The 12,459-nt window shown below is 38.5% G+C and overlaps 2 protein-coding genes across 2 annotated transcripts; both read right to left on the bottom strand.

Annotated features, from left to right (window-relative positions):
• Nucleotides 1-1,231: 1,231 nt before the first annotated feature.
• On the bottom strand, nucleotides 1,232-2,896 carry LOC311059746 (uncharacterized protein). The gene is made up of 3 exons (XM_084077785.1): nucleotides 2,849-2,896; nucleotides 2,225-2,360; nucleotides 1,232-1,922 (listed from the first exon to the last, which is right to left on the bottom strand). Exons 1-3 carry the CDS (start codon nucleotides 2,879-2,881, stop codon nucleotides 1,765-1,767), a joined length of 327 nt encoding a protein of 108 aa, XP_083933911.1. The 5' UTR covers nucleotides 2,882-2,896; the 3' UTR covers nucleotides 1,232-1,764.
• A 2,511-nt stretch (nucleotides 2,897-5,407) lies between these two features.
• Nucleotides 5,408-9,133, bottom strand: LOC311060015 (GTPase IMAP family member 6-like; the record flags this gene model as incomplete). The annotated part of the gene is made up of 3 exons (XM_084078140.1): nucleotides 8,831-9,133; nucleotides 5,803-6,466; nucleotides 5,408-5,505 (listed from the first exon to the last, which is right to left on the bottom strand). Exons 1-3 carry the CDS (start codon nucleotides 8,915-8,917, stop codon nucleotides 5,408-5,410), a joined length of 849 nt encoding a protein of 282 aa, XP_083934266.1. The 5' UTR covers nucleotides 8,918-9,133.
• Nucleotides 9,134-12,459: the final 3,326 nt, after the last annotated feature.

The following is a 12,459-nucleotide window of genomic DNA, read 5'->3' as shown; positions in this document are numbered from 1 at the left end:
ATGCACAATATCAGCACCCTGACAAAGTTTGGAACAGTGCCTTGTACGACCTGTGAGTATTACATGACATGTCTCTGTCGTTTGTCTGCTCCCACTCTGCTGTAAAACTAAAGGCAGCACTGCTCTAAATCACATTCTACAACCACCACAGCTATATCAGCCCACAATGTTTAAAAACACTTAAGGCCTGTTTTATAATTTGTGTGAGTGTCATGGGAAAATAGCCGATCTACAAGATCATTGCGACCTGTACTGCTATGTGTTTTGAGCCTGTAGATCGGCTATTTTCTAAATGTTTTAACATGTTTAAAGAAATGTGAAACATTTTGAAGTTTTTCGCCTATAATGACATGGCCAAAATATGAACACCAGGTTGAAAGTGTTCTTAAGTTATGGGCTAAGCACATAAACCTGCAATCCATGTGTGTGAATAACTTGCTATTTTAACCAATCTGTATATAATACAATATAACTAGCACATCTGCAGTGGTTGGAGGTGGACTCCCTGCCCTGACATTTAGATCCTGTGGTCAGGTAGGACACCTACTGGTTGACAAGAGGTACTGCATACAACTCAAAGTAAAACTATCATTCCCAGACATGCTCTCCATTATAGTTCAACAGTCAAAATGTCAGCTCTCTCATGGGGGACCCAGGTTCCAATCCCAGGTAGGATATGTAACCTAGTCACCAGGCTAAAAGAGTGAGGTGTGAGCCTGCTGGCTTGACGGGCAGCGCTGGAACAGATGTCCTGACTCCTGGCCCTCCCAGCTGTGCACACATCTGTATCTGAAGTGTTAGCAAACACATGCCATGCTTGAAAACAGTGCTATCAAAGCTACTCATCTAGCAAATACACTATTCACAACTGTAAACACAACAACAAACATAGCAGCAGTCCCTTAAAGTAATTTACAGTAATAGTTAATAATACTATAGTGTTAATGTAGCAGTAAAACATTTTTAAAGGTGGATGGGGTTGAATCTTGTGCGTCTGAAGCATGAATAATGTTATAATGTTGAACAATCAATACGTTCAACTATTGACTTGTTTCAAACTACAACTGTTTGTGTCCTTTATAGCAGAAGGGGTAATGCAGGCTACTTTACTTCATTAATTGACCAAATATGTATTTTAGTAAATATTGTTTAGTACAAATATTAATAATTACCAATAATTAGCATTTAAGAAAAATAATTTCCAGCATTGTACTTTTACATGAACCAGTGATGTATTTAGATGAAACAGAACAGTGTACGTTAATATACAGGATGCAAAAAACAACATGAACCATAAAATGATAAACTTGAGCTTGAGCAAATATTGTAATAATGCTGAAATACATGTTCTCTTCAATGAAAGCTGATATCGCTGTAAATGTAGCCTATAAATGATAATGATAATATGTTTAGAGCCTGACCGATGTGTGATTTCTGAGACAAATAGAGATTTAAGAAAGGGAAAATTCACCAGCATTCCAGCAACATACCAAATATCAGCTGGATGATATACTGTATCGGTCAAGCTCTAGTTTAGATACATTTTCTTCTGTTCTTAAATCTGACTCATTTACTATATACAAAATATAGAAATATATATATGATAAAATAAAGGTTTCACCTGTACAACAACTCAAAGTTTTAACTGATTCGAAAGATTCAATATACACTGCAAAGAACCAACAATACACATGACTAGTTGTGAGCTTGTAGATCTGCTGACACCGGTGTGCAACAAAGTATAAATCAATCTTAAAGTTTCATCTATGAAACATCTTCATCTCTCACACTCATCACATCAGTGTCTGCCTGGCTGGGAGCTATACTCATGGTGTCATATCCTGAAGAGGGCGCTATGGGTCCAAAATGTGTAGTCAGCCAATCAGAGACCTTGGCAGGTGACCAGCAGTATGTTCCACTCACTGGAACAGAAGACAACAGACAGCAAGACATTTACAATGATAATAAAAATACACCTGGATGTGAAAACCCTGCAGCCCAGCACAACATCTCTACATGTCTCTGTTCCTCACATATGAACCATGATGTCACTTTGACCTTTGACCTCTTCCATCCAAAAGTTCATCATCTCTTCAGAGCACACTACTGATCGTTCTCTACCAGTTTCATGAAAATGCACACATCTATTCTTGTTATTTTACGCACACATGCACATTGTAATAAATTATTTATGTCCACATAAGAGGATAAAAGTAAGACTCACTACTTGGTTCTTGTGGCTCCATCATCACAAACTTCAACATCCTCTCTATCACCTCCTCCTCTCTCTTCTTCCATTCTTCTGGTGATAAAGTTCTCCTTCCTGTCAGTCTTTCAAACAGGGTCATCGGTCGTGTCTCCTTGTCACAATATCAACAGGTAAGAGAGGGACAATTCACTGACAACAACAAAATAGTGTTTGTATGCATTTGTTATGCTATGTTGATGAATTGAATACATAGGCCCAAAATGGAAACAATTCCCCAGGACCTTTTTGTGTTATCCTTTTAGCCTAAATGTCTTACTGTACCTCTGTGCTGTTTGTGTTTACATTTCTGACTAATAAAGTATTCAATTAGCCAAGAAATAATGATAGTTACATAAAAAGAAACATCACACACATGTTTAACTAAATGTAATGTCATATTAATAAAGACATAGCAACACTATTCACTAATACTGTTCTTATAATGATCATGTATGATGAAGAAATAACGATACAAAATAAATCCGTTACAATGATCATACACTGTATGAAAGAAATATAAGGTAAATAAATAAGAATTCAAATGTGTGTGATTGAAGTCAAAAGTTTAATCTATGAAACATCTTCATCTCTCTCACTTACATCAGTGTCTGCCAGGCTGGGAACTACACTCATGGTGTCAAATCCTGAAGAGCGTGTTCCACCACTCACTGGAACAGAAGACAACAGACAGCAAGACATTTACAATGATAAGAATCATGATGTCATTTTGACCTTGACCTCTTCCACACAAAAGTGTATCTTTTCATGGCAACCTGCTGATCATTACCTACAAGTTAAATGAAAATACACCCATCCATTCTTATGTAATTTGCACACACACACACACACACACACACACACACACACACACACACACACACACACACACACACACACACACACACACCCAATAACAAATATTAATGATCCTGTGAGTAAATAATAATAGTAACTGCCTATTTAAACGGTTATATTTTTTTCCATTACCTGAAAAGTAACAGTATTGAACATAGGATTGAACAGGATATTGATACTCACTGCTGGGAGGAAACCACTGCTTGCTGTTCCTTCTCCTGACAGCTGGTAGGGATGATTCTACTGGCTCCTTCACCACAGACTGAAAAAAACAAACATATAGTAAATAATTAAAATGTTGTTTTATTATTGTTTATCTATGAGATGCTATGAAACTTCATCTCTCACTCTTACATCAGCATCAGTCTGGGTAGGAGCTTCACTCATGGTGTCATATCCTGAAGAGCGTGTTCCACCACTCACTGGAACAGAAGACAACAGACAGCAAGACATTTACAATGATAACAAGAAAAAGTGCTCCTCGGAGCACAGGTCTCCGCCAGGTCAGGTACGTTATTGTGGCCTCCTGGTGGCGCTATAATAGGCCATTGTGAAAAGGGTGGCATTTCTTCTTAGGCCTTTCACGGCAATCGGACACTGCATTGATGATTTGATGCATTTTGTTCCAAAAATGTGTTTTGCTAAATTAGACCTGCTGGTGGCGCTATAACAGGCCAATGTGAAATGGGTGCCATTTCTTCCTCGGCCTAGTGGGAATGTGCGTGTGAAATTTCACGGAAATTGCAAGCTGCGATGATTTGAGGCATCTTGTTCAAAACGGACCAATCCTGCAAACTTTCGAAGCCAACCTTAGCCAATCAGGATGGAATATGGGACAGATCCGGGTTAATCACATGACTATATAGATACTGTGTACCAATTTGCATGACGTTTGGATAAAATCTGTAGGAGTAATGTTGAAAAATGGGTTTTGCACAAATCGGCCTCCTGGTGGTGCTATAACAGGCCCATGTGAAACATTTGGGGCAGAGGTTCTGAATTGGCATCGAGGGAGTGTGTGTGCACAGTTTCGCAGCGAGCGTCCCAACGGTGCCGGAGATTAGCTGGTAACACACGGACAGGGCACACACACGGACAGACGGACGGACGGACAGGGGGTAAAACATACTCTCTCGCCATGCCTTTCGGCCTGGCGGTGGCGGGGACAATAAAAACACACCTGGATGTGAAAACCCTGCAGCCCAGCACAACATCTCTACATGTCTCTGTTCCTCACATATATGAACCATGATGTCATTTTGACCTTTGACCTCTTAAACACAAAAGTTCATCATCTCGCACACACACACACACACACACACACACAATCATCGCTGTAGAGCAGAAGCCGTATCTCTGTATTCTGACTTTATCTCTGTATTCTGACTTTTTATGCTATTAGTGAAAATAGCCTGTCTGAGAGTTTTATAAATATTGATCCAATGAAAGTATTAACGAGAGCTCTTTGTGACTCCATAACTACTTAGAGCAGTGGTTCTCAACCTTTTCAGGCTGTGACCCCCCAAAATAATCATAATTTAACTGGGGACCCCCCACCCTGACAAGCACTTAAATGGAGGAGTTGAGGCATTACATTTAGTTTTGCATGTTTTTTGTATTGGAAATCCCATAGAGAAATCTTAGATCACATCATATAAGAACTGTGTTCCATAAATAAATATCATCTTAGCCATTTTGTCAGGAATGTGACTTTGTGTCGTTTATGACGTCTGTGTTTGGAGAAAACATAATAATAATCTTACTTTTTCACCATCAGTTGATGCTTCATATTCATATGAGTGAAGTCACAGAGGGAAGTTGTTTATTTTTGGAACACAGTTCTTATATGACACAATGTAAGATTTATAGGATTCCTAATACAACAAATGACTCTGTGACCCAGGAAGATAGTGACCTCTAGTGGCAGTAATGTCACACTTCGGTGCTCTATTGAATAGAGCACCAAAGTGTGACATTACTGCCGCTAGAGGAAATGAGAAAAAATAACCTGTATTTCAATGGATCCAATAGACTCTATTGGATCCATTGAAATACAGGTTGTTTTATTCCATTTCCTGAAAAGTAACAGTATTGAACATACAAGGTTTCCACCTGACATGATGATATGCTGTACTTGATATTGATACTCACTGCTTGGAGGATTCCACTGCATGCTGTTCCTTCTCCTGACAGCTGGTAGGGTTGATTCTACTGGCTCCTTCACCACAGACTTGAAATAAAATAAAATATAAAGTGCAGAAATAATAATTAAAATGTGTGATTAATGTCAGACTAAAGTTTCATCTATGAAACATCTTCATCTCTCACTCTTACATCAGCATCAGTCTGGGTAGGAGCTTCACTCATGGTGTCATATCCTGAAGAGCGTGTTCCACCACTCACTGGAACAGAAGACAACAGACAGCAAGACATTTACAATGATAATAAAAACACACCTGGATGTGAAAACCCTGCAGCCCAGCACAACACCTCCTCAAGACAGCCTAAAGATCATTCCCCAAGTTGTGCACATACACACACACACACACACACTCTCACACACACACACACACACACACACACACACACACACACACACACACACACACACACACACACACACACACACACACACACACACACACACACACACACACACACACACACACACACACACACACACACACACACACACTCACTATGGGGAGGAAAGTCCATGCTTTGTGCATCCTCTAGGACTAGGTCCATGTTGTTGACAGCTGGCAGTGTTGGTTCTTCTGGCTCCGTCACCACACACCTCAACATCCTCTCTATCATCTCCTGCTCTCTCTTCTTCCATTGTTCTTCTGTTATTCCTTTTAATCTTTCAAACAGTGGCATCTGTCCAAAGTGTCCTCTGTTCCTCATCACCATGTCTTCTATTTTCACCATCAGCTCTTTGACTTCTGAAATGTCAAACTTGATGGAGTTTAGAACATAGTATCTGTATCCACATTTCTCCAGGATCCACCTCAGAGGTTCTCCTTCAGACTCTATGTACTCCTCAACACGTCTCTCTCCCAGCCACCATCCCCGTGTGAACAGAACCAGAGTGTCTCTCCAGACTCTGTCCCCCAGCAGCTCCATGTGTTCCTCCACTGACCTCCTGTCAGCTTCAGAGAAACTGGACCTGACATCAACAGTCAACAGGACAGCATGGGGTTCAGGAGAACACAGAGTCACACCGTGTAGAAGGACGTCTTTGATCTTCTGTGATGGAGGTGTAGTCGACCAGTCTGGACAGTTCACCACACTCACTTTTCTTCCAGCAACTCGTCTCTGTTGTCTGACACATTCTGTCAGTTTAGTCTGGGTTTTAAACTCCTGGAATATGAAGTTTACTGTATGTTAGTCATAATAATAACAACATTCACTCTATTCTGTCTTCACTGGAGTTGACGTACAGGTGTGCATAAGTCAATTTGACATTCTATCTTCTCCACAGAATATGTTCTGAGCACTTTATTAAACAGATTAGTGGTGGAAGAAGTACTCAGATATATTACTTAAGTAAAAGTAGCAATATCACAATATAAAAATACTCTGCTAAGTTAAATACCTGTTTTCTAAATGTTACTTGAGTAAAAGTACAAAAGTATTGGCATCAAAATATACTTAAAGTACCTACATTAAAAGTACTCAAATGTTTGAAAAGAGCAGATAAAAAAAATAAAAGAGCAGATCTACAAGCTCACAACGTGTTGCAACACAACGCGTTGTGAGCTTGTACATCGGCTATTTTTAAATAGCCTATGTATAAAATAGGGCAAGAGTGGTTAATGTTTCATAATATCATAATTTATATCTGAAAAGTAACTATTGTAACATTTTCAAATAATTGTAGTGGAGTAAAAGTACAATATTTGCCTCTGAGATGTAGTGGAGTAGAAGTAAAAGTACTGAAAATGGGAAATACTCTAGTAAGCTACTACTAACTACTACTGTAAGTAAAAATTCCTAAAAACTATACTTTGAGTACTTGAGTAAATGTACTTAGTTACTTTAAACCACTGAAACAGAGAGCATCATTATTCAACTTTCATTTGTAGTCGAGTAAATATTTGACCAGGAGTATTTCGACTCAAATATTGAGGTTGGGTAGCCTACTTTGTCCACACAGGTTATTGATCAGTACCAGCAAAGAGCTACTGTATGGAAGTAAACAGAATAACTAACAGTGACAGATTTACTTTATCGATTACTTTTTCAATTAATCAAATAATCGAGTTGTGCGGGTATTTTTCTTATAAGAAAATGTTATTTATTACCACATTGATTAACCATTTAAGGGTTATTTCATACTTCGTCAGACAACAATATCATGCAAAGACAGTGAAAATATCAATTCTACAAGCTCACAACGCGTCGTGATGCGACGCGTTGTGACCTTGAAGATCGGCTATTTTCAAACTTTTAAGTTTTTTAAAACGTTTTTGAGACTTTAACCCAATAAGACCTGAAGCAGATTCTACAAATGTTTTCTAAATCCCAACAGTTCTCTGAAAAACGTATGTTGCTATATGTGGTGCTCAAACTTTTTCATCTCAAGGACCCCCAAAATTATATGTATTCGGCCGCCGACCCCCATCTCAAAATATTTTGTTCCAGGGACCCCCAGAAGCAAAGATTTTAGTTAAAAATGTTTGCTTTAAAACAATATATATTAAAAGATTTGCACACATTTTCACGATTTTTCAAAAATAGCAGATCTACAAGCTCGTAGCGCGGCACTCGGTGCCGCGCTATGAGCTTGTATATCTGCTATTTTAGATTAGCCAAAGTGTAAAATGATGCTTTTAGCTCAAATCAAATAGTGACACAGTGACAAATAAAAAGTGACAACCTGCGTTCGAGGTCTTAATGGGTTAAACCATGATATGCTCAAAATAGGTCATGATTATTAATGTATTATTTTATTTAATAATCGATTATCGATTTTTCCTTTTTTAAATAAATTGATTAGTGTGTTGTTGTTACTGTGTACTCCTATAAAGTTAGCCAACACAGTGGTTCTCAAAGTGGGGTCCGGGGACCCCCAGGGGTCCTTGAGGGGGTTTTAGAGGGTCCCCAGCCAAATGATTGATAGTTAGGAACCGAATGGGACCTTATGGGTCTTTAACTCAGAGAGTGTACAAATGCAACCAAATGAACCCTCACGGGTCCATTTAGTTCCATTTGTACACTCTCAGAGTTAAATGAACACTGATGATTTTACTGTGTAGATGGGGTTCCAGAGATAAACAGGGGACAGTGGTTTAATGCATATCAGATTGTGGCTCCTTGAAGTTAAAATGGTTGAGAATCACTGCTATAGCTATAATAATCTTCCCTTCTGGGGGTCCCTGCCATATCTTTTCAAAGGGGGTCCACGGACTAATATGTATTGTTTTGGGGGTCCTTGACATGAAAAAGTTTGAGAACCACCGAGCTAACACACAGTCATGGTTTGCATTAAAGATTACAGACATGATGAGAATCTACAGTACATGTGTTGGACTCCATGTTCATTTGAAAATGAACATCTGTGTGTATTGATCACTGACAGTTCATTGATCACATGATCAATGAACATTCATGACAGCAGATACTTTTACATTATCTTCAGAAAACATATTTGATCACTTTACTGTTTACTTACTTTGAGTGAAGTCATTCATTATAACATCACATTCATATAATATTACTCACCTTGTGTGGAGTTTGTTTAAACACAGTCTTCTGCAGTATGTGATTTCCAGCTCTGCTCCTCTGATCCTGTTCTCCACCAACCAACATCACCTTCACATCTGGTAGACTCTGATGTTCTCCTGACACACACACACACACACACACACACACACACACACACACACACACACACACACACACACACACACACACACACACACACACACACACACACACACACACACACACACACACACACACACACACACACACAGCATTAGTTCACTTTACACTGATTTAGGATTGGATTCAGAGATTCAGCTAAATGAGTTATTACATACATGTTTAACAATTCTGACTAAACTGACCACAGAACAGTACAAATTATACATAAATAATTTGAAGTTATACTGAATATTATTATAATAATAATATGATCAATTATGCGAATGAGTTAAAAATACATGAATTAAATTAAGTCCTTAGATCAGTTCACTGATGGAGGAAATACTCAGATCTTTTACTTGAGTAAAAGTAGAAAAGTAGAATACCACAGTGTACAAACATTGTTAAAAGTAAAAGTCATGCATAGAAAATTTGACTTAAGTAATACTTCAAAAGGATTTGGATCAAAACACTAAAAGTAAAATGACTCATTATGCAATCTGTGCCTTTTTTAGGTTTCTTTGGGCTATTCAAAAATAGCAGATCTATAAGCTCATAGCGCGGCACCGAGTGCCACGCTACAAGCTTGTAGATCTGCTATTTTTTTTAAATCGTGAAGATATGAGTAAATCTTTGAATATGTATATTCTTCAAAGTAAACATTTGTGACTCAAATCTTTGCTTCTGGGGGGATTCTACAAATGTCTTCTAAATCCTAACAGTTTTTTTTATTTTTTTAATCATGTTGCTATGATCAGTGGTTTTCAAACTTTTTCATGTCAAGGACCCCCAAAATTATATGTATTTGGCCGCGAACCCCCAACTGAAAATATTTGAGTTAAAAATGTTCGCTTTAAAATAATATATATTCAAAGATTTGCACACATTTTCACGATTTAAAAAAAAATAGCAGATCTACAAGCTTGTAGTGCGGCACTCGGTGCCGCGCTACAAGCTACATCTCATTATGCAAAATTGCCCATATCAGAATAATAAATATTAGTTTATTGCATTATAATTATTGATGCATTAATGTGTGTCTGGTAAAGGAGGAGATTATTTGAACTACTTTAATACTGCTACCCCTCATCATTATACTGTAGTTCTATCTTATCTTAATCTAATAATGCTCCTAATGTATGTATTGCTTATCATTTATTATTTATCTAAATTTGCATACAGTACTTGAGTAAATGTACTTAGTTACTTTCGACCAATGGGTCCATTATAACAGGGGTCTTCAACGTTTTTCAGGCCAAGGACCCCTTAGCTGATAGAGAAATGAAGCAGGGACCCCCAATACATGGATACAATTATGCTGCAGATTAAACTTTTTCATAGATTTCATAGATAGCTTCATAGATTAGTTTGACAGCACTATCATCAATGTTGTGTAAATGAATGTTTGTTTATACATGATCTTATCTATTAATATGTTGGATTCATGTTAATGTGTATTTTCAGACATTTAACCATTTAAACCCTCAATACAGAGTAAACTTGACCTGAGACTCTGTACTTGGTCTTCTCTTTTTTTCCCCTCTGTCTACACCAAACCTCTTTGCCGAAAATAGCAGATCTACAAGCTTGTAGATCTGCTGTTTTTGGCTAATGTTCCCCTCAGAATAGGGATGCTAGGGTTCATGTGGTTAATGTAAAAAAGAAACTGTTCCAATCACAGAAAGATTTGGCGGCCCCCGTGTAGTAACTCTGAGGACCCACTAGGGGTCCCAGACGCCCTGTTGAAGACCCATGCTTTATAATATTAAGCTTTACATTTTTAGAGCATCTTTCTATATAGAATGTGGCACAATATTGAGAAGATACATTATTAATCAATATAAAAATCAAGGTCAAGGAGAGAGACACACTGACACACACGCATGGTCTTACGCGCACGCACACACACACACACACACACACACACACACACACACACACACACACACACACACACACACACACACACACACACACACACACACACACACACACACACACACACACACACACACACACACACACTTGATAAACATCACCTTCAAACAGAGCTTTCAGAGCAGTCCTTTGTCTCTGTGTCTTGGTCAGGAATGTCTGGACATGTTCCTCTGTGATCTTCTTCCTCTCTGACAACGTCTCTGAAACATCTCCATCATCTTCATAGTGTCCACCTCTGTTTCCTGTCACCATCTCCTCTATCTTCCCCAGCAACTCTGTGACCTGAGTGTCATCTGTCTTCTGATTGTTGAAGATATGATACCTGTTCCCACATTTGTCAACAAGCCAGCGGAGGTCTTCTCCTTCAGCCTCAATGTGCTGCTCAATGCTTCTGTCTCCCAGACAGTCTCCATAGTTGAACAGTACTATAGCATGACTCCACACGCTCTGTGACAGAAGTGTCATGTGTTCCTCTAATGCTACTCTCTGTGTTTTGGTGAATGCTCTATTAAGATGAACCATCACAAGAACAGCATGTGGTCCAGGAGGACAGAGAAACACACTGTTCTGGATCTCCAGTTTGTCCATCTCTGAGGTGTCCTGTAGTGGACTGTTGTAGAGCCAGCCTGGTGAGTCCACCACTGTCACATGTCTCCCTGCTACTTCACCATGTCTCACCTCACACTGCACTGACCTCTGACCAGCTTTAAAACCACTTCCTCCCAGAATGGTGTTTCCTGCTGAACTTTTCCCAGAATACTGCCTTCCCAACAACACAATCCTGAGGTCAGTCAGTCCTGTCAGAGAAAAATATTGTTTACTTTCACTTTGACAGCTTCTTATTTAACCACTTAAGACATTTAATTATTTCACAATTCATCACACAACAAATAGTGAAAATAGCAGTTCTATAAGCTCACAACACAATGTGTTGTGAGCTTATAGATTTGTATGGAAATGATCAACTACAGCATAACAACATGCGCAAATTAGGCATGCCAGGATTGATATGATTAAGAAACAAGAATAAAATGTCCAGGTCTATATGTTGTTCTTAATATCTAAATTAAATTGCTGAACATATTAACAGCAGAAAGGTGTGTTCAGTGTACAGTTTAGAACAAATATCCACCAGGAGACATCATAGAATAATAATAATGTACATTACTACCTAGACTAGACTCATGTAACAATGTGTGTGTGTGTGTGTGTGTGTGTGTGTGTGTGTGTGTGTGTGTGTGTGTGTGTGTGTGTGTGTGTGTGTGTGTGTGTGTGTGTGTGTGTGTGTGTGTGTAGGACTGATCAGTTTCATCTATCTAGTACACACTGCCAGTAGAACCAGGAAGTACCTCCATTTATTTTCACATATCCTCATTGTCGGGTGGAAACCTTGTATGTCCAAAACCATTACTTGTCATCAGTTTTAGTTTGTAGTTTTAGTCATAGTCTTTGGAATAAAATTCCATTTAGTTTTAGTCATATTTAAGTCATTTGAAATGTTTTAGTTTTAGTCTAGTTTTAGTTTTAGTATCATAGGATTTTAGTCA

Source organism: Gymnoscopelus microlampas (genome assembly GCF_963454915.1).
Source record: "Gymnoscopelus microlampas genome assembly, chromosome: 14".
Taxonomy (NCBI): domain Eukaryota; kingdom Metazoa; phylum Chordata; class Actinopteri; order Myctophiformes; family Myctophidae; genus Gymnoscopelus; species Gymnoscopelus microlampas.
The sequence above is the reverse complement of the archived record's forward strand: the minus strand, read 5'-3'. Positions and strand labels throughout refer to the sequence as shown.

Bases quoted from the DNA above. Each gene is read 5' to 3' on its own strand.
- LOC311059746 (XM_084077785.1), bottom strand. From the start codon at position 2,881: ATGAGTGTAGTTCCCAGCCTGGCAGACACTGAT. The intron at 2,361-2,848 runs GTAAGTGAGAGA...TATTGTGACAAG, and splicing joins CCAGCCTGGCAGACACTGAT to GAGACACGACCGATGACCCT. The intron at 1,923-2,224 runs GTGAGTCTTACT...CTTCTGTTCCAG, and splicing joins GGAGCCACAAGAACCAAGTA to TGAGTGGAACATACTGCTGG.